Below are 23,365 nucleotides of genomic sequence, written 5' to 3'. Positions count from 1 at the left end.
TCGAGTTCGGTGATGTGCCGGATTTGCGGCGTGAAGGAGAGACGCAGCATCCCACCTGTCAATCACACCACACGCCCCCGAAGGGAGCGTTCAACGCCCCCGAAGGGAGCGTTCAACGCCAGAAGTTTATCTACAGTGTTCATTAACAATCTGACCAATGGACTTACAGGACTTCAAACCAAATTTCCACGACGTTAGACAAATTTCCTACGACTTTAAACCAAATTCCCATGAATTCTGACCAATTTTTCATGACTTTAGACCAAATTTCCATGACCAAACATGTAGTGAAATCTGGGCATAAACAGTAAAAAGTGATAAAATGTAGTATTTAAACTGACAATGAGGATTCAAAGCATACAGTAAACCTTAAATGACACAAATGAATGGGAGACAATAGTTTGATTAAAAGAATAAACCAGACGTCTGTATGTATGCCTGCTTATATTTTGAGCCTCTTTCTTTAAAAAAAAACATTAATTATTTCAAACTCAGCATAAATGAACGTCTTGAACACATGAATATAACACATTTACGTGACTTTTACGACACTTTTGGAATTGCATTTTCTTTCAAGGTTTGTCATGACTGTAAGAACTCTACATCTATCCTTTTTAAAAGGTGAAAATGTTAAGAAACACTTGTTGTGGAACTTCACACTAACATATTAACATATTGTCATGATATCTCTCCTGTTGGGTGGCGACTCCACGTCCTCGTGGAAAGCTTTACTTCCCATTACCTGTCAAATCATCTGCACGTGTAAAATCAGAGTGTCTTTTTAAAATGGAGCCCGAGCTGCTTCAGATGAGACGCAGCGTGTCACCGGCCGCGCTGCGTCTCTCCAGGACCGTGATTTACAGAGATATTCAAATGAATCCTCAAAGGATATTAATAAGATAAAACATAGATGCATTGAAGCAAAATTGTTAAGTAACAAAAAAAAAAATCAATAAAAGCACAATGCGGGAAAAATGGAAATACAATATGAGAGATTTAATTTGCGCGGCGCGGCATGAACGATAACCTCAAAGGCTTATAAAGACATCTCATCTCGCACCAGACAAAACAAGCAATCAACGCGCGGCTGCCGGGGAATTGATAGCGAGAGAAAAAAGGTGATGAGCGATGTTGGAGCCAACGCGACTGGGATGGAATGGAAATCAAACCGTCGGGAAGCTGCGGACGTAACGCGATGTCAAATTAAACGACGAGCGAGCTTTGGAATGATTGATTTTTAAAATAAAAAGCACAGGCAGGGGGTGCTCGGGTTATTTAGTATTATATGATTATACATTAATTAAGGTGTTGTGACTTAACGTTAAGAGAATGCAGGCGTTTAGCAACTGGAACGGCGTCTCTGCGTGATTTTACCCAAACAGACGTTTGGGTAAAATTGTCATAATTAGCGGTTCGGCTCTCGAGTCGTGAGCTTATCTCATAATTCTGCCTTTTTTTCCTATTTTTTTTTTCTCATACATTTTTTTGTCATACTTTTTTTTTTGTCCATCTCATAATTCTGACTTTTTTCATATTTTTTTTTGTCATATTTGTTTTTTGTCATATTGGTTTTTTGTCATACTTTTTTGTTTTTTGGCTCATCTCATAATTCTGCCTTTATTTGATACTTTTTTTATGTCATAGGGTCATTTTTTGTTGTCAATTATAATTTTGGGAGGGGGGGGGGCAAAATGGGCTTCCTAACAGCAACGCTAGCTGGCTACAGCGGGGAGCTAGATAGCAGCAACGCTAGCTGGCTACAGCGGGGAGCTAGCTAGCAGCAACACTAGCTGGCTACAGCGGGGAGCTAGCTTGCAGCAACGCTGGCTGGCTACAGCGGGGAGCTAGCTAGCAGCAACACTAGCTGGCTACAGTGGGGAGCTAGCTAGCAGCAACGCTAGCTGGCTACAGCGAGGAGCTAGCTAGCAGCAACGCTAGCTGGCTACAGCAGGGAGCTAGCTAGCAGCAACGCTAGCTGGCTACAGTGGGGAGCTAGCCACGGGACAACCACCGAAAGTAGTAGCAGCTTGTAACCCGACTTTTATGGTATTTTGTTTGTTTGTTGTCTAGTTTGAGGTAATGTGTAACTTGAATTCACTTTAAATGAAATGATGGAAAGGAAGTTAAGATGAAATGATTCCACATTTGGTTAGCAGTGAAGTCTGAAAGCGATGCCGGTCACAATGATAAAAGGTGGAGCCGAGGACTAAGTAACAGAAAAGGAAAACTAGAAAATTTCGCAAGAAATTTTGAAAGTGTGGCTACTACTGCCGTAAGACGTCGCAATATATAGCTTTTGTTTATGACGCCCGTCTCTCCTCCAAAGCACTTGAGTTGGTTTGTGTGTTAAACTGATTGGCTGATATGAAGCACCTGTGTGCTGCCGTCGTCATGGTGACCAAGTGAGCGCCAGCAGACTGATTAGAGGCAGACTGGACTGTGGACTTAAGGAAATAAACTACTGAACGTCCTGAACACACACAAACGTATATGAAATATCATATGACCTTATTAATGATCACAGTGTTGACAACTACACAATATAAAACACACGTAAACGTCTTTGTGTGTGTCTGTGTGTGTGTGTGTGTGTATGTGTCTGTTTGTGTGTGTGTGTTTGTGTGTCTGTTTGTGTGTGTGTGTGTTTGTGTATATGTTTGTTTGTGTGTGTGTATGTGTGTCTCTGTGTCTGTGTGTGTGAGACAGACAGAGAGACAGAAGTCATCTGTGTTGTGTGTGCGTGTGTAAGTGTCTGTGTGTCTGTTAAACTGCCCTAACGAGAACACCTGTGGGTCGCTAGATCAAAGGTTGCCATGGTGATGACTTCAAAGGGACTTCCTTACGCTGAGCTTAATAGACCTAAATACTGTGGAACTCCTTTCAAACTATTTTAAAAAAATGGTACTTTAAAAGCCACTATTGCTTCGATATCGCATATTGAGCGTTAGGAAGACCTGATGAACAGATACTGTGACTGGTGAGTCTGTACGATAAAACATGTGTCTGTACGGGCGATTTACAAATCAGGTACGAGCTTCAGGGGAGACGTGGTTTTGGAGGGAGATTTAACATGGTGGCGGATGGCAGAGCGAGGTGGACTTTCTCTCACATTCAGTCCGATTTCAAGACGTCTGAGTCCGTTGGATTCCTATCGACCGCAGTTTATGACAGAAGACAAGATTTCCAACGTTTCTATCCAACAATGGTGTATGAAGAGTGAACATTGTGGGAGTAAAGACAAAATACGTTTTATTTTTTTAACAGTTTCTGTCGCTTCTTCTCACTCTGTTAATTGGCGCGCCACCCTCTACGAACGTTTCGTGAAATTTTTTTTATGTTTTTTGCATTTTTCGGGAAAACGTACGGGCGAATCTCTTAGAAAAGTCATACCTCACGATTCCCGCGCAAACCGCACGTTTCGATGTAATTTTTGCGCATGTGCTGGCAACGCTCTGGGAGGAGTAGTGGTTTGACTATAAGAATAATAATAATAATAATAAGCCCGCAGGAGAACATGAAGTGTGCTTCCAGCATGGGGTCTCTGACCCCATGCGGCTGAAGCCACACTTAATAAAAAGTTTTTAATGACTAAAAGCTGGTAAATTATGACATGTTCATGAATTAATGTCCATAATCTGTCACCTCATGCGTGAAATATATGGACATGAAGGCTTTTAGCACAGAATTAGTTTTTACTTATAAACGCTCTCGCCACTTCAATTACACGTTTCCCTGTAATAAATAACACTTCCTCCGTCTTCAGACAGCCTTAGTCCTCGATGCTCTGCCGCAGACGGATCCTGTACCTTTAAGAGACGTTTCTCTCTCCGCTAATGAGGCGCTTGTTTGGAAGCGGCCGTCATTCCTCCCTCATAAGAAGCTTTGAGCAAACGTGTTTATTCCTTTTTAATCTCGCCACCGAAGCTAAACGCCCATCAGAGCGTCACGCAGCCTGCGGAGGAGACAGCATCCAGCTGTCGGGGAGAAGTCCTCCATGTTGGGTGAAAATATCTCAAAACTGTGCTTGTGTAGTTCCATTTTATGCTACTTTATAGTCACTGATGCATGTAGATGTGTGGTAAAAGAGCCATTCTGCAAAATTATACTTTACTTCTAGTACTTTAGGTCCATTTTGATGTTTTTTAGTAATATTGTGAGTGCGGTGCCGTTGTTTGCGCCCCGAAACACTTTGGCTAACTCCGCCCCTTTACGCCAAAAGTAAAGTGTATTCCTGTTTGTTTTGACTATTTGATCTAATCCACAAAAACTCAACAATATGTCGTCATACTAAATTAAAGGAAAGTAAAGATGAGGATGAAAAGGCAAAAAGTTCGGATTAAAAAAAGACACTTACTGTTTTGCTATGAAACTCATTTCTGTCTGTAAATCAGATACAAAGTTGAAATTATGAGATAACAAGAGCGCTTCAGTGACAATGGGTTGTTTTTTTCTTCTGGTATCGCCTGAAAAATCTCATAATTACGACTTTCTATCTCATAACTGTAATTTTCTCTCTCATAATTTCGACTTTCTATCTCATAATTTCAATTTTCTATCTCATATTTATGACTTTCTATCTCATATTTATGACTTTCTATCTCATAATTTCGACTTTCTATCTCATAATTTCAACTTTCTATCTCATAGTTTCAACTTTCTATCTCATATTTATGACTTTCTATCTCATAATTCCCATTTTATATTTCTATTTTACTGCTGGACATGGCCCATATTCCCCCTCTCCATCCCATCTTTGGGCAATCATGTTGAAAGTGTTGTTTTCTTTGCACCTGTCCTGCTGAGTCGTGCAAGAAGGATTTCACCGAGACTGAAAAGAAAAACATCTTTTACTTCAGTCCTGCTTGCTTTCCATAATCCTACTAACAGCTCAATAATAATAATAATACGGCAATGTTACAATAACGTCGGCTGACCTTTGAAGATGATTGAGTTTGACTTCTTGTGATGAAGCCGGAGTGTGTGTGTGTGTGTGTGTGTGTGTGTGTGTGTGTGTGTGTGTGTGTGTGTGTGTGTGTGTGTGAGGGCGGGGGGTCTCCTCCTCACTGCTGTGAGGTATTTTCCACACAGAGGGCATGGACACAAGAAAAAAAAGGGGGTATTTTCTCGGGGATTGCTTCAGAGAGCTTGAGAGAGAGCGAACGCCATCACAGCCGGGACATCATCATTACAGCCGCACGACGAGGGTCGGCTCGGGTTAGTCTGTTGTAACCGTGATTGGGGCCTGATTGCTTTCTACCACGCGGGGAAAGAAAACGACAGCGAGGAAGCAGCTGTACATCTTAGAGAGAGAAAATAAATATATATATATATATATGGATGCTTCCAGATGAAAATCCCCCTTCCACGAAAGGTTTGTTTCGGGGGGATTTTAAATACAAACATGTTCACGCTCAGATTGACCATCATTTTCTGGGATTTTTATATTTAACAGCCTTCACAAACCCAGAAAATAATCTTGTTTTTCCTTCTTTAATCAAGCATTTCGGTGCGTCTGAACTCCCTCCTTCGGGGTTCGCGTCGTTCCCTCTCCTCCACCTCCTTCGCGCCTCCTTCTCCGTGAACCGCCGAGGAGTGAATCACGGACGTGACGACGACCTTTGACAGCAAAAGCGCGCCGAGGCTGAACGAAACAGAAGCGGCGAAACTGTTTTTCTCCTCTCTTTCCACTTTTGAAGCTCGGACGAAAATTGAGCCGTGTCGGCCGCCGCCGTGGTTCTCTGTTGCCGTCCGACTCTTGTTGTTTTCATCCCTCACTCTGTTCTGTCAGTACTTATCGCGTCTCTCTCTCTCTCCTCCTTTGTGCATTCGCCTCGCGTTCCCTTGTTCAACAGAGATGACAGGATCTGCTGTTTGTTTGCCTGCTCGTCAGATGGTTGTCTTTCTCTTTTTCCTTCATGTGCTTTCCAGTCCTCTTTTCTCTCTCTCTCTCTCTCTCTCTCTCTCTCTCTCACTCTCTCTCTCTCTCTCTCTCTTTTAGTTTTTCTGTTCCAAGATGAAAAGATCACTCCCGTCTGCTGTTTGTTGTCTTCGCTTAGTTTTTTTTTCTTCTTCTCCTCGCTTTGCCACATGCTGCTACGTCTGACGGCTCGGGTCAAACGAAGTGACCCGCCGCGCATCGCTAATGTGCTCCGGGGGGAATCCGTTAAATTATGCTCACTGCGGGGGTGAAGACATACATAACACTGGCATCAAACTCCTCAAGGTTGCGCGAGCATTTAGCCCCTACAGCTTCCAGCTGTTTGCAGAAGATGAGGCTTGTTTGCAGAGCTGACGTGCACATGTCATAACGGTTTTGCCTCGCCGCGGCCCGTGAGCCTGACTGAGGGGGCGGCGGCGGCGGCGCCTGCCGTCGACCTCCAGTGTACTCAGGAAAGAAACAAAATGGCGGTTTGTTCCGCTGCACCTCCGCGGACATCTAAAGCAGGTTTATTTTTAGCACTTTCACCAGATCTGAGCCACATTCAAACACGTGACTTTAGCGTATAGCCCAAGTTTTACTACTCTTTCCTTTGTCTTATGCTCCCCAGAGGACACAGACTAAAGCAGGCAGCTGTGTATTTACCGTAAAAGTCGGGTTTCCAGCCGCTACTACCTTTGGTGGTTGTTTCCGGTTTCCGCTAGCTCTCCACTGTAGCCAGCTCGCGCTGCTGCTAGCTCCCCACTGCTGCTTCTGCTACTGTCCGCGTCTTCGCTGCCCGAGTCTGGCGTCAAGCCGGGGCTGGTCCCGCTACCTTTTGTGCTTGTCCCCGCTAGCTCCCCACTAGCTAGCGCTGCTGCTAGTTACCCACTGCTGCTGCTGCTAGCTCCCCGCCACTACTTCCCGCCTCCCCGCTGCCCGAGTCTGGAGTTGAGCCGGGGCTGGTCCCGTTACCTTCAGTGGTTGTCAGGGAGCTAGCGGCGAGCTAGCAGCAGCACTAGCTGGCTCCAGCGGGGAGCTAGCTAGCAGCAGCATTAGCTGGCTACAGCGGGGAGCTAGCCACAGGACAACCACTGAAGGTAGTAGCGGCTTATAACCCGACTATTACGGTATTCAATACCACCAGATGATAATATATGAATCCCTACACTTCATGTGTCATTAAATCCATCAAACGCCGAATTAGCTTAGCGCGGAAAATGCTCGACGACGTCCAACACGTCCACAGAATCAGTCGGGTAACTCCTCGGTCCGCACGACGCGGGAGGGTTCTGACTTTGTAAATCTCACCTTCCCCCCCCCCCCCCGCCGGAAAAAAAACACACAGACGACGAGAAGACGGAAACAGAAATAGATCAACAGACCGACGGAGGAGAGCAGACATGCGAAGCCCGAGGGAGACGATGCGTCTAGGTGAGGTTTTACAATGTGGAACATCACAACACATCCATATCAAACATCAAGAGAGGAGCGCTACAACTCTCCTCTCGCTTTCTCTCTTCTGCAAATCCACTGCTTGTCTGCCACCTTTTGTTTTGCTGTCACTCCTGCTCCCTTTTATTCGAGGTGGAGGGAGACAGATATATATACTGACGTGGAAGTGCAGTTACAAACGCTCTGACCTAAAAAAAAAAAAAAAGAAAGAAAGAAAAGAATCGGCGAGTAGAAGTCACTCGATTCGGCGAGAAAAGCCGTCAATGCGCCGCCTAAATTTTCCCAGACTCTCCTCACACCTATAATAAAGCTCCACTTTAGCCGCGACCCGATGGCAGATGGGACCTTTCAAAACTGGAGCCTTTTTTTTAAACTTTTTTTTTTTTTATTGTAAAGAACGAGTGGCTGCGGCTGCTCAAGTAACTGCAGAGCACAGTGACTCATTTATGGCGCGAGTACAGCGCGTCTCTGTTCTTGTCCTCTGCGCCTCCCCGTCTCTCTCTTTTTGGCAGCATGTTAATGCCACAGAGGTCACGCCAAGGTCGTGACACAACAACAACAAAAAAAGACAAGGCCGGGGTGAAATAGGTCGATACAGACACAAATATATATACATATGGTACAGAAAAGAAGACAAAGATAGACGTGGTGAGCGGCAAGAGGAATATGGAAATCTTGTGAGGAACTTTAAAGGAAAGAGAGAAAGTTAAAGCATCATTTGACTTGCAGATGGGACAGACGAGGAAGAGGAGGACGCAGCCTGGAGTGTAACTGTCCCCTTCGATAAGAGAAAACAATGATCGCCAAGACGCATGGATGACATGAAATGAAATGAGGAAGTTCAGGAAAAAGCCACGAAGGAACCTTTTATTGAATTAAAACAAGCCTTCAGGATCACGGCTCTGTGTTTTGTTAGAGAGCGGTTCCCCGAGATGCCTTCAAAAAACTAAAAAAAGCTCTAATCTTGCATTATTAATCTACTTTATTGTTGTGTACATGTCACAGACTACCAGATGGTGTTATCAAAGCGATAAGATACTCATAATAATAGCGTGTCTCAGCATCTCAGTGAGGGGAAACACCTCCCATAAATACATCGCTATGAATGTTTAACCACAATTCACTGGAAAAAAAAGAAGATAATAAACAACACAGTGACGGAAAAATATCAGTCTGGATGCGTTTCCCGTTTTAACGGGGTTTTTTTTTTGGAGTTCGTACAAAAACCAGACAAAAAGAAATGAAAAACATTATTTCAGACTGAGCAATTCAAGAAGAAATACCCCGGCCTGCGCTCACTGCGACAGAGATAATAAGACGTGAAATCAAATTTGGCAATGAAAAATAAACGGCGTTTACATGGAAGGAAGAGACGAGAAGTCTATTCAACAAAGCGAAAACTATTCACCTGGAAAAGAGAGAGAGAGAGAGAGAGAGAGAGAGAGAGAGAGAGAGAGAGAGAGAGAGAGAGAGAAAGAGAGAGAGAGAGAAGCTGTGGATAAAGTTCGGCCACAAGGATCCGATCGCGGATCAATACTTCGACGGGTTTTTGCTGCTTCCAGAGCGGAAACACTTCCACGAGCGGCGGAGACGTCGAGATGTTGAAAAAAGAAAATCGCCGGAGTCCATTTCTGAGTTTAATGAAGCGTGACGGGAGCAGATCTGAGCCGGGGAGTTGACCCAACGCCCCTTTAGCTGTTACTCAAAACCTCCGGGGTCGTCATGAGGTGTGTGTGTGTGTGTGTGTGTGTGTGTGTTAGTGTTTGTGCGCTTCCCGTCCCAGTGTTTGAACAAATACAATGTATTAGTAGTAGTATTCATTTGGGGCTATCTGGCACAAAGGGAAGCCCGCGAAGGCAGTTTAGGCCAATTCAATTTTTGAGAATCTGTTTACGTTTAAAACAACAACAACAACAACAACAAAAAGACACATCCTCACAGGTAAAAGAGTTCAGGTGAGGAAGAGTTGCTGCTTCAGGCCCCGTCTCCTCTCTGGGAGACGAGCGAAGATTGATTTGCCCTTCTCTTTTCAAATCATTCGCATCAGGCAGCACTGATGAACACAATCACACACACACACACACACACACACACACACACACAGAGGATATCCCTCGCCCCAGTGGACTGATGGTCTACGAACCATACCCTGTGTATCTATATGTCTGGTGGACTATATGTGTTTTTCCATATGTTTACTACCATATAACAGTCTTGAATGTGTGTGTGTGTGTGTGTGTGTGTGTGTGTGTGTGTGTGAGTACATCCTAAATGGGAAGTTGTCAGGTGTACTTAGTTCAGAGCCCGGTGACGAGTTCCCCACGGCGGCCGGAGGGGTCAGGACCCCATTATACGTAGGTCACACACATCGACTGCTGGTAAGCGGGCGAATGGGAGGGAAAGTCCTGGTGTGGTCAGATTGTGTCCTTTATGGATTACACATAGCGTGTGTGTGTGTGTGTGTGTGTGTGTGTGTGTGTGCACATAAGACGGGTAAAAAAAAAGGCGTTGTTAGTCACCTCAGTGGTATTTATTGCCGTAAAACAATTGTTTTGTCTTCCACGTTCTCAACTCGTTGCCACATCCGGCCGACACGACGTCATCCTACATTATATTCCTGTAATCTGTAATCTGTATGGGATCAACAATCAGGAAGTACTGGAGCTCCACACAGAAGTGAGTCTACTCGTTCGTGTTGCTCTGCCTGTGTTGTTCCACAAATGTAACTCCACTTGTTGGTGTTGCTCTACTTGTTGGTGTTGCTCCATTCGTTCGTGTTGCTCAACTTGTTTATGTTGCTTCACTTGTTGGTGTTGCTCCACTCAGTCTTGTTGCTCAACTTGTTTATGTTGCTCCACTCGTTCTCGACTCGTTCGTGTTGCTCCACTCGTGCATTGAACTCAGTTTAAGTCACAAAGAGTAATATTTAATGTACTTCTACCAAAACAACACTTCAGGACGTGTACGACCACGACAAACCAAACAAACCAAACAAACAAACAAACCAAACAAACCAAACGAACCAAACAAACCAAAGGAACCAAAGAAACAAACAAACCAAACGAACCAAACGAACCAAACAAACCAAAGGAACCAAAGAAACCAAAGGAACCAAACAAACCGGCTGCAGCTGCTCGTCCGTCGGGGACAGAAACTCAGTGAATGTAGGTAAATTAAAAACACATCCTCTTGATGCGAGTAAATATAGCATCGCCACCAAGAATCCAGGCTAATTAAAATATACTAGGACTCTCATCATGCGGGGACTCGTCCTCAGTAATCATCTCTCACCTGGGGGCCCGTTCAAGGGGACGTTTGTGTGTTCAATTCCCCGTCTTTCAGACGCTTTTCTGCTCCTTCAGTGAATCTGAAACTCTCAAAGGAGGGCCTGAAGGAAGGGGGGGTAGCCTCAAACAACAACAAATTAAATCTCTCCTCCCGTCTGCTTCCTCCTACTTTCAAACTGTGCTGCAGTCAATACTTCCTGCTGTGGAGTCGGAGCGCGGAGTTATTAAACACATGTGCATAACAAAGTCAATTGTGTTCACTGTCTCACCTGGAAAACACAAAACAACAAACAATCATGTTGTCAAGTTCACGATGGATCCAACTTCCACGCTTGAGCCGTGGATGGATCTCAGAGATATACAGCATATTATGTATGGAGAGAGAGATTAGGGCTGGGCAAGCTAACGCGTTAGCGCCGCGTTAACGCGTTAGCTTGCCCAGCAAATGTTGGCTCCAGACATTTTCCCTGTGTTTGAGTCGTTGTAGGAACCCCAAATTGATTCCAATACTTGTGTTTATTGGATGTATTTGTTCAACAAAGTCTTCGAAAAAAAATGTTTATCGGCAAAAAAAACAACTTTTAAAAGATAATTTGATTGTAACTTTGAACATCCAGCATGATATGAGCCAGATTCCCCAAAAATGCCTCCTGGAGCGTCAATAAGACACCTTTCTGGAAAACTTAGGACCTAGAGAATCAGAATCTGCAACATAAATCGAAAATAGAAAAAAAGTACGTATTTTATGCCAAAGATTGTCTGAATGGGGCATGCTGGGACTTGAAATTGGCTCGGGAGGTTTAGCTCTAAACTATCCATCACATTTTGAACAGCGGCCAATTAGCCACTTGAACGTCTCGCGTAAGGGTAAGACTTCGGGCGATCGGCGGTTCGATCCCCTGCTCTGTTAGCCCGTGTCCACGATGCCCAACGATGTTGCTTCCATAGCTGCGCCTACGGTGTGTGTATGAATGTTAGTTAGTCGCGATGCGCAGGTGGAACCTTAGCTCCTCCCATAGGTGTGAATGATGAGAATTAGTGTGAAAGCGCTATGCAAGTACCGGTTCGTTCCTTCATTTGCATTTACCCATCAACGAGCACCCAAAATATTCTGCCGTTGGGAGCCGCCATAGGCGAGCTGATCTGTGGACGGACAAAGATGCACACGCTCGCTCACTCACTGATCGGTTATATCCTATTTGATGCTCACCAGAATAATTCAAAGCGAGGAAAGTGGTGTTTTGCTGAGTGTCTCGTTCAATACAGCAAGCAGGAAACCTTTGGAAACAGTTCAGACACATTGGTGACCGTTAATGCCAAAGAATAAACATAAACATTAAACATAAATCCTTTCATGCCAGGCGTTCGTCTGATCTGAATAAAGCGTCGCGAGGCACAATCTGGATGCTGTAGCCACGAATGTGAGGATTTAATTAGAGGTCCGAAACACAAACAGAACTTTTTCGGGGTCAGAAAGATTCAAGTTTGTCTCGGGGACGAGTTTGATGCGTTTAAATGTCTGCAGTTGTTCAGCCTCCTTTGTCTGCTGAAGTGTCCTTCAGCAAGACGTTGGGCAGGAACATTTTCCCCGTCTTAAATGAAAAGTAGAAATGGTTCCATATAAACATGTTTTTGAAAATAAATGTCTTGTCACAGCAGGACGGGGGTCAAGGTGAAGTCTCCATTGCAGAGATGGGACGACTCGCTATAGAAGGCGAAGATGCACACGTACACGTAAGGGTAATTCCAATATATCTATAAATATAGATATATATATGAAAAAATGTATAAATGCGGCAAAGTTCTTCTTATTCACGCGAACATGCCACATTAGAACCGATCTGTCCGTGCGAGTGATTCAAGCACGAGATCCATTGTGCGCCTATCCAACCAGAGGAGTCGCCTCCTGGTCAGTAGAGAGAAGCAGCTTTAACGCTTGAAGCATTGACTTCTATACAACCAGAGGAGTCGCCTCCTGGTCAGTAGAGAGAAACAGCTTTAACGCTTGAAGCATTGACTTCTATACAACCAGAGGAGTTGCCTCCTGGTGGTCAGTAGAGAGAAGCAGCTTTGACACATGAAGCATTGACTTCTATACAACCAAAGGAGTCGCCTCCTGGTCAGTCGAGAGAAGCAGCTTTGACACATGAAGCATAGACTTCTATACAACCAGAGGAGTCGCCTCCTGGTGGCCAGTAGAGAGAAGCAGCTTTGACACATGAAGCATAGACTTCTATACAACCAGAGGAGTCGCCTCCTGGTGGTCAGTAGAGAGAAGCAGCTTTGACACATGAAGCATAGACTTCTATACAACCAGAGGAGTCGCCTCCTGGTCAGTAGAGAGAAGCAGCTTTAACGCTTGAAGCATAGACTTCTATACAACCAGAGGAGTCGCCCCGAGTGCATCTGAGATTTCTCCCGGCTTCATGAAACCCTTGTGGGCTGCAATATGTGACATAATAATGTTGACCTTTGGTGATGAAATTGTGTTAAAAAAAATTGTGCCCTTTCTTGTACTACATGTCATACATACAATACTTTTGAAGAACATATTTTCCTTTTACAAATACCCATCTTCTTAGACGAGCACTGGATGTTACTCCAAAATCGTTTATTGCTGAAAGCGGCATTTACAAATACCATAAAGGAAAGAAGTAGATGTTTTGTGTTGGGGTAAGGCCACTTGCAAACCTCCCAATGGTTTCTCAGAACAAAGGCCTTTTATAAAAAAAAAAAAAGCGCCTTGAAATAGATTTGATTCTGAACATCTCTGGCTGTACGTGTCTGTCTTCGTCTTTCTCTTCACTGTGTCTGTCATTAACGTTCCATTTTCATGTGACATTGAAACTGAAAACAGAGATGAGGAGCGAGTAGCGATGTGGACAGCGTGTATCAGAGGAGTCTCTAACCTTTATGTGCTTATAGATGCCGTTCTTAATGTCTACCATGTGAAAATAAACCTGCATATACATTTAATTGTATTGAATTAAATGTTTCCAAACCATAGACTGTATATGAAGATGTTTACTGAGGGAATACATCCAGGGAGAAGTAGATTTATTTTCTCATAGACTTCTATACAACCAGAGGAGTCACCCCCTGGTGGTTTGTCGAGAGAATGCAACTTTGACACATGCAGTATAGATTTCTATACAACCAGAAGAGGCGCCCCGCTATAAGGCAGAGGAGAGAGAATGTAGCTTCAACACATGAAGCCTAGACTTCTATACAACCAGAGGAGTCACCCCCTAGTCGCCTAAGAGAGAGAATGCAGCTTTAACACATGAAGCATAAACTTCTATACAACCAGAGGAGTCACCTACTGGTGGCCTAGAAGAAAGAATGCAGCTTTAACGCATGAAGCATAGACTTCTATACAACCAGGAGTCACCCCCTGGTGGTCAGGAGAGTAAAGTGTCTGGTTGCTTGTATAAAAACATGACTAATATAACTCAAACATACATATATATATATATTTATTCAGCCATAACCACGCTGTATCAGGTTGTGCCCAGCTCTCCTCGACCTCTTGCGTCGCTGCAGGAAAATAAATGTCGGTTCAGAATAGAGAAGGCTTGTGTTGACATCTTCTCCTTGAGTATGTTTTTAACCCTTTTTGCCCCTGATGCACGAGTTTGTAATATGCGAGTGTGCAGTGGAAGATTTCAGAAGCAGCAAAAACCAGAAAGGAGGCTTTTAGAAGTCAGATATACTTTGGAATGACACCTGGTCTATATGAGGTACACCTCTAAATAACATGTCACACTAACCGTACATTCTGCCTCTCTCGTCTAAAGAAAATTGTGTGTTTCTGGTTCTCAACTTCAATACATTTCAATGTTCTGTTAAGCACATTTTTAAATAAGTAGAGGTTTATGATAAACACACAGAATAGAGTGTAACCTCGGCGCTGCCTCTCCAGTAAATGAGAAAACATTACTTCTAAAGGCACACTCTACATTTCTGTTAGCAGTTTGTTGTCGGCTTCCTGCCGAGCGCGCCGTTCCTCAACCGAATGACCTTTTCAGCAACAAGGAAAGTAAGTTTCATTCTGAAATCAGATATCTGCCTTTTGAAAGCGGCGAAATTGACTGATCTAAAAAAAAAAATGGAGATTTTAAAGGGTATTTGGTAACGCAAGAGCGTGATTGACAGCAACCTGATGCACTAAATTATTCCCAATAAATTACAGATATACAGATGAACTTTGAGTAATGATTTACTCAGGATGGGAAAGGAAGTGATGAATTTTACAAAATGTCATTAAATGAGCTATGCGATACGAGGCGTCTGACAGGCAGCTTGCATTACTCATCTTAAAGTGCTCTTTCATATCCTCTTCACAGAGACGCAGACGGACAGAGAGAAAGAGAAACAGACGGACAAAAAGTGCCAGACAGACTGAAACACACACACAATTATGTTTCACATGTAGACTAAGTGTCATCGGCCTGTGCGCTGTGCTTTCCTAGTGTTGTACTGCCATCTAGTGGTGACAGCTTGTATTTATTGTATTCAGGCCTGTGCTCTGTGCTTTCCTAGTGTTGTACTGCCATCTAGTGGTGACAGCTTGTGTTTGTTATATTCAGATAGAGTACAAACTAAGTCATAAAATATCAGTGTCACAGAACACATTTGTTCGTTATTGGCAGAACAAAAAGAAAGTAAGAGACACAATGAGCTGCAAAAACACTTGAAAGCTAAGGAGGAAAAAAATACAGTTTTCTAATACAGTATTTTTAGTTAAAAATAATAGTTAAAAAAATGTATAAATTGGTCATCAACTCTTGTCCGTTGGTTGCCATCAGCTGCAAATCATTTTTGAACTTGTAAAAAACTGCGTTTCACGAGCTGCTGTCCTTTACGCCAATATTTCTTTAAATATTTGCTGCATTTGCAATATTTGCTGTATTAGTGGTTGTAAGTAACTATGTGCTGAAGTTAGAAAGTTTGCCAATCAATTTTTTTTTTTTTTTTTGTTGCAAGTTTTTGCCAAGGTACTTTGATTTTGAAGGCAAAAATAAACCGGAAGTCAGAGTGCGCCGTTTTAAGGGCTAAAATTACTTTTAGGATAAACTGCTTAGCATTCCCCTGAAGGAACAAGTCCTTACGTTGGTTTTTGTAATGAAGTTTGTTTTCGTAAGGTAGCAAGTAGCTTTGCGCTTTCGTTAGCATTCCCACGCTGCACTTTAGATCAGAAATGCTAAGCTAGCAGCAAAAAACGTTGATGTAGCCATAGTTCGGCAAAGTTAGAAAGATATTCACAGTTCTCAGACTGCTGTAGAAAGGTAGACATCAGGCGTTTCTTCAAAAAACCTTTGTGAATGACAATGTGTGTTGTGTTTTAGCAGCTAACGTTTTTTTTTTTTTTTAGAAGATGGTGAAAGAAGAGAGAATATTGGATTCAACTTAATTAAAAGTTGATCTTTTGTGGCTCGGGAGGAGCCGTGTTAAGTCTGAATGTTGGCATTGAAGTTTGGGAAGAAAAAATAAAAATAAAAGGTGGCATTTCATTATCGGGTAATGAAGCGCCAGATTTTGAGAAAACAAACAAAAGGGTGGAATAAGAAATTACCTCTTGTTCTTTTTTTAAAAACCATACATACCTTACTTATTCACTCAATGTTTATTTATTAGTTGTTGAATATTGGCTATAAAATACATATAGAAGTCACTTTCATTATACAATTGGCGTTCTGCCACTTCCATCTACTTTGTTTCTAAAAGTATGACTGTTTTGATTACTTCCTATTTATTTGATTGAGCTGCGGTGCTGAAAATGAAAGTGCTGTATGAATAGATTAAATTATAATATTGTTTCCTTGAGTGGCACCATGTTATATTAAATTGGTGGAACACCAGAAGATGTGAAAGTATTCGAAAAAAGGCCGTCACACACCTCTGATCTTAAAGCCCACAGAGATCTCTTCTGCGGTGAATCTTCATCAATCTTCCAGGTGTCGCCCGACATCATGATCCTCATTGTGGATTACGCCAACACCGGCTCCGTGACGGAGGACGGCGTGCTGGATGCCGTTGGCGTGGAGCGGACCGCTTCACCATCAGGGACAGAAAGTCTTGGTAATGCTCCCAACACCAGATAGCAAACTTCTAGCTCTGGCAAGAGCCTTTATGTGGTAAAACAGAAAAAAAAAGGTCCTAGCACGTATGAGATAGCGACTCAAAACAATGCACATCAACCTGCTAAAGGGATGGATTCCCCCGGTCTGAACAGAAAGAGGTGTTGTTGATTAGATACGTGGAAGAGAAGGAAGCAGTACCTTCTCCTATAGTTCCTGATCAGTGCCCTTTGTTTGTGCCCTGGTTGTATGGAACTGCGAAAATGCTAATATGGTGTTCGAGCGGACCGCAACGGAGAGCCTCGGGCGTTCCACGGTTGCATCTTCCTCAATGGATGCATCGACTACGTCGGTGGCGTAAACCAAATCCAAGAAGCGTACACAAGTCTTGATTTTTGCAACCAATGAACAAAAGTGACCATATATGGACGTAAAGGCGCCGTAAAGACAAAGCACCGCAGTCCTTCAAAAAGTAGCTGTAATTAAACCTCTTCAAAAGAAGCCCACTCTGGATCCAGGAGGTGTTGGCTAACTAACTACAGGCCGATCTCTAAACCCTTCCCCTCCAAGATCCTTGAGAAAATAGTCGCAAACCACCAGTTGTGTGACTTTCTACGTAACTTTCAGTCAGGATTTAGAAAGCATCGTAGCCCGGAGGCACTGGTGACAGTTACTAATGACCTTCTAGTTGCATCAGATAAAGGACTCGTCTACTTTTCTTGTTAGACCTTCGTGTTGCATTCGACACCAGCGACCATGACATCTTGTTTCAGAGACTAGACCAGTCGATTGGCATTAAGAGGTGCCGCACTGAGACGGTTTGAGTCCTATTAATCAGATTGATATTAGTTTGTATTATGTAAACGATGACTACTCCATAAACACCAACGGTATTAAGGAGGTTTCTCCAACTGCAGCTGATCGGTAGTGAAAGGTTCGTCTCAAATTAAGTTAAGCTTATACGGACAAAAAAAAGTTGACAAATTTGTTTTCAGCGGCAAAACCTATCACAAAGACAAAAGGGAGATTATTCTTCTTCTTGCTTTCGTTAAATATTTGTGCCACAAATTCAAAATGCAGTTACAGAAACGGACTACCAGCATGTAAAACAGGAAGTGAAATAAAATAAAATGATAATAATCAGTGATCCGATTTTCATAATTCTTAATCTCTCTTTATTGCATTAGAACATACATTTCTCATATATATCTATATATATATATTTTATAAATGTGAATTTGTACACTACAATCTTTTATTGTAACATGTTAGAAAATACTCGTAACTCTCCAAAAACATAGCACTAAAAACAGTTACCGAACAATGATTATTACATTTCCTCGTTTTTGTTTTGGCCACCAAGAACAGAAAAAAAAAAAACAACAAAAAGAAAAAAACAAGATGGCGGAGACAAAACTGTCAATCGGGAGGAGAGGACCACGGCGGACAGACGGTTGGACCATCGTAGGTTTCTTTTTTTTTTGTGGCAGCCATTTTGTAACCAAACGGATGAGGATGAGAGGGTCTATCGCATCAGGTGCACAGAGGAGGGGAGATATGAGGTGTGGAGGGTCGAAGCGTGGACACTGGTGGAGCATCGAGCACACGGTTGTAGTAAGCATCTAGTTTACAGACGAACAGAGACGGTGAAGTTTGGTCTCCCGTGTGAGTCCCGCTCGGTTATTGTCGAGCTCCAGACAGAAGCGTACTCCAGACTCTGAATTAAATGCCTTTTAATGTGAAAGGGTTTTGCCAGAACTGCCGAAAAACCGAACGTCCCGGCTTTCCCGGCAGCTGTTCTCGACTAACTCAACGAATTTGATGAAACGCTTCATGCTCGGCCCAAAAAGCAACTCTTCTGGTATGTTTAGAAACAGTATTTTAAGTTTTGGCTCACGTTCTGTTTCTGCTGGATAGGAACTGTTTGGTACTCTAGTCTCAACACCGTCAGTTAAAAAAACTACACAACACTTGAGCCGACTCGGTTGGAGCCCAAACTGCGTTGATTATTTGAAGGTCTTGCAAACGAGTCACCACGCAGAGACGTCACTGGTTAGTCATAGTAAAAACTACCAATCTTGCATATTTCTCCATGTATTCGTGTATCAATACATCAAACTCAAACCTCCACTTACAAAGCATTGGAAGTCGAGACGAACGTGTCATTTAACCTCTTAATAGTCGCAGCTTGTGCTGTGCAGCGACTACGATGACGAGTTGATTGCTTTTCGTTTGGGACGAGTCTCGAGAAATTTTCTAAAATTCCCGCAGAGGGTTTTTACGGAGAGCTGGAGCGACTCGATCCAGATGTTCAGTGGAGGAAAATTGTAGGTGGTCAAGTTATGAATGGAGGGAATGGAAGAAGAGGGCGGAGCAGGAAGTTAAGTTGTGTACATACACACACACACACGTACACACACACACACACACACACACATCTGCATGCAGGCGGAGGAAGAGGAATCGTTGGAACAAAACCCTCCATTTGTTTGATCAGATGGGAGAAAAGAAAGGTGGTGCAACACTGCGTCACGGAATGATTGTCCTCCTGAACAAACCTCCTCCCCTCCTCATCTACACGACTCCTGTCTCCATTTTTTTTTTTTTTTTTTTTAAACCTTTGTGGCTTCCCAATCTTTTTTTTTTAAGTTTTACTTCTCAGGGATTTTCTCTCTCATTACACGCGCATACACACAAAAAACCCTGTGACCATAGAGGACATTTATATACACAGTTTCTCACACACACACACACACACACACACACGACAGGTAGACACACTTTCTATTTGACGCAATAGTACGGCTGACTGCTTGTTAGCAGGAAGCAGAGGGCTGTTGTGCACACGTTGATCACAGCGGAGATAGAACTGTTACCGATGTGACGATAACATGATAAAAGTGTGCAAAAAGTCCAGAATATGAACGATTGCAATTCTAAAAATGAGACTGTTTTTTTTTCCCCGCCACCATCATCGTCAGATTAAGTCTCTTAAGTCTAGAAAACAGAAAGGAACGACTAAATCATTTTTCCGCTGCTCCTTCTGCGTTACATCTTTGGGTTTTTTTAGTCGAAAAAACTAAAACAAAATCAATCAATTTTGAAGGAGATTGTAATTTTCTGTCATTTTCGAAACTGGTCATGATTGAAAATCACGGGAAACATAATTGCTTATAAAAATTAAAAGAATTAAAAGACGCTATTTTCGCGACTCCTCGATTCAAGGGTCCGTCTGCATAACAGGAACTCGCAGTCAAAGGTACCTTACATTTAAGACATCTCATGTTTCCTTCCTCCCCTCAGTGAGCAGTATGGTGGTGAGTCATGACGTCGGGTTCCTAAGGCAGTTTCACAGTACAGTCCATAGAGAAACAACAGCAGTACAGAATTACACCGGCCTGCCCAGAACCGCACATCCAGCCCAGGTGGGACACTGACGGCATCTGGATTCTTGTTTTTTTTTTGTTTTTGTTTTTATAGCCTCCGGTTATTTGGTTTACAAATAAAAATATTGGTGGAATTTTTTTTTTTTTAAGCAGTTTACTTAACATTCAAATCAGAAAGCAACAAAGATTACTGAGGTAAATTTTTTTTAAAGTGTTAAAGTGTCATTAAAAATCTCATTTCCTGTGGCTCAGCGGGCTAAGGCACATGCCGAGTTCTGGCGACATCGCCGGTTTGAAAACCGGCTCACGGCCGCCATTGTTTCTCCTCCGCGTCTTTCCCGATCGCACCCCCGCTGTGGTTAACAGAACACTGTAATGGCCCGTTAAAAAAAACATCAGAGAGCAACATCGTTGCTTCAATGTGGCAGGTTACGGGAGCTAGTTTAGTAGCCGAGTGAGCCGGCTAACATGAATCATAAAACTTTTTTTACTTCATTTATATTGCGTGTTTTAACAGTCACTTCAAGGAGATAACAGCGATTTCGTGTACCGTAAAAGTCAGGTTACAAGCCGCTACTGCCTACGGCGGGTGTCCCTCCGCTAGCTTCCCGCGGTAGCCAGCTAGCGCTGCTGCTAGCTACCCGCTAGCTGCTGCTGCCGGGGCTGGTCCCGCTACCTTCGGTGGATGTTCGGGAGCTAGCGGGGTGCTAGCAGCAGCGCTGGCTGGCTACAGCGAGGAGCTAGCGGGGGGGGGACACCCACCGAAGGTAGTAGCGGCTTGTAACCCGAATTTAACGGTTGTTTTTTTATAGAACTATTTCTTTTTGTAAATATTGTTAATTGAATATGTTTTTTTCCGGGTTTTGGGAAAAAGTGACAAATAAATGTCATTGTGCCGGCAAAAAAGAAATCTATAAAAATCAATAATGGACAGATTAGGGGGGTATTAAAGAAAGGTTAGATCCCATATCGACTATAAAAATATCTCAAATCATCAAAATGTGAAGTTATTAATACAATTAAAACTCCTGGCATCGCATACATATTGTATCCTTTTCTGTAGTGTGAAGCGGCCGGATAAGACATGTTCTACAACAAACATTTACAGCGCTGCTAAAGGACGGGACGGGGAAACACAACCTCTCGAGGTCTCCAGTAAATCCAGTGGCACAACTCTCAGATATAGGGTTCTGGGCCAGAGCTGGGATGTGGGTCGGGTTCTGGCACCGAGGTTCTCGCTCGGACGGCTCGGGTTTCCCTTTTTTTTTTTTAAATTCTTTTTTTTTTGTCAATTTTCTGTTGCGCTGCGATTAAAGAAGTTCAACGACACACTACGACTATTAGACGGTTACCTAGTACTATTACGTGACCACGACTGGAGGGCCGCTGAGAAGCCTCCGGCGGGTGCCAGAACCGGCCCAAAACGTCTCTGGTTCTGAGTGATATTGTAGTGCGTGTGGGTCTATAGCACAGTAGCAATCAACACAATGGTCCAATAGACAGATCAGATAGAAGATATCATACAGATGGTCCAATACAGTTATAGTACAACATCTATACATCAACTATACATTGTGCGTCCTTTTTTTTTTTTTTTTTTTTCCTTTGTTATATTTTCAAGGGGGTCTCATGGGGTTTAGACTTGGTCACCATTACATCACTGCTTTAAGACGGGGGGAGGGGTTGAAGTAGTGGTGTGCAGAGCCACGGATAAACAGCGTTTGGTCCTTTTTAGTCTTCAACTGAGTGTCAGTGCTACTTGGCAACTAGTGTGTGTGTGTATATGTGTGTGTGTGTGTGTGTGTGTGTGTGTGTGTGTGTGTGTTCAGAAACGCAGCTGGAGTGCAAGTCCAAAAAACGATATCCGCAAGTCGAGTGGATTGGCAGTAAAAAAGCAAAAAGGCAAGTTTTTTTAGTTTTTTTTTTAACAATTTAGAGGTAGAGTTTTGGAAGCATTCAGCAGCTGGAATCAAATTTTTTGGGAATAAAAACTGCAAAAATGTGGCCCCGTTTGTACCCGACACCAACATGCGTCACGGGGTGGTCCGATCGCGAGAGGACGGCTCTAAAAGTGCAGGTGTGAAAGCACCCAGGATGCACCGGGAGAGACGATCCCCCGGACCACCAACATGCAGCCACGTTGTTTTTAGCAGTGTGTCTGCAAATGTGTGTGTGTGTGTGTGTGTGTGTGTTGCTGCCATAGCGCACCAGACGGACACTTTTTTTCTGCTATCCTCGATGCTTTCCGTTTCTATCGAGCCGACTTCTTCGTTTGATCGCCACAAACAAAGTAAAGTCATTTAAAAACACAAACAATTTGGTATTTTCAAGTGTTAATTTGCATATATTTGCATATAGAGCGGGGGCGGTTAGGTCCGATCATAAAGTGGTCACGCTTGTGGAGACACGCTCTAAAATCGAGGACAATACCCCGTATCGCGCCGAGGACCAGACCTCCAATGTATTTTCAGAGTTTTCAAATCCCACCTCATGTTTCTCTGTTAGTTTACCAGTATTATGTTGTTGTTTTTATATATATATATATATATATATATATATATATATATATATATATATATATATGTATATATATATATATATATATATATATATATATATATATATATATATATATATATATATATATGTACGGCATAGAGAGGGCCACAGTCCAACCTGACCTGACTCTCTGTCTATCCATGGCTCTCGTTCCAAAACGGGGTCTGGGGGTAAAAGGGTATCGGGACACTGAGGACTTTAAAAGGGACAAAGAGGTTTTTTTAGGGTGAAAGGACTACAGGGGGTTACAATACTAAGGTTTTTTGTATATTTTTTTTTTCAAAGGAGTCTGGATAAATGAGGTGTTGGAAGTTTGGAAACGACAGTCAAGGTTTACAGCGATGAGAGATTCACCGAGATACTGGATTTGAGAGAGATTCACGGGGGTGAAGAGGACAAAGGTTAGCATGAGTCTTATGGGGGGGGCGGTAATGTTAGGATATGACCGTGGCCTCCGTGACTATGGCGGGGTCTTCTATGTCGGCTTTACTTTGAACCATCCTCAGCTCCAGCTGGGGCGGACTGGGCCTCCGACCGGGACCTGCTAACTCTGAGAGACAGAGGAAAGGGGGAGGGGATGCAGAGACCAATGAGATTAACATTGTAATGGAAGAAATGTTCGGACAATCTGAGCAGCGGCGGGAGTTGAGATCTTTTTTTTACAGTTTTTTTGCACTTTGG

At 43.1% G+C, this 23,365-nt stretch overlaps 1 protein-coding gene across 5 annotated transcripts in view; it reads right to left on the bottom strand.

Annotated features, from left to right (window-relative positions):
• LOC137780258 (pyridoxal kinase-like) overlaps nt 1–23,365 on the bottom strand; it is a 98,230-nt gene that overhangs the window by 58,392 nt on the left and 16,473 nt on the right. The window contains exon 11 of one of the 5 annotated variants that reach the window (XM_068568723.1): nt 22,762–23,234. The exons of the other annotated variants lie outside the window; for them this stretch is intronic. Coding sequence (XP_068424824.1) covers nt 23,119–23,234 — 116 coding nt within the window. The 3' untranslated portion in view covers nt 22,762–23,118. Of the gene's footprint in view, nt 1–22,761; nt 23,235–23,365 lie in introns of those variants that run through there. 5 annotated transcript variants of the gene reach the window in all.

The sequence above is a fragment of the Clinocottus analis genome, unplaced genomic scaffold (genome assembly GCF_023055335.1).
Source record: "Clinocottus analis isolate CAN_PGR_092001 unplaced genomic scaffold, fCliAna1.0.p SCAF_8, whole genome shotgun sequence".
In the NCBI taxonomy this organism is placed as follows: Eukaryota; Metazoa; Chordata; class Actinopteri; order Perciformes; family Cottidae; genus Clinocottus; species Clinocottus analis.
Note: the sequence above shows the minus strand (reverse complement) of the source record. Positions and strands in the feature narration are given on the sequence as shown.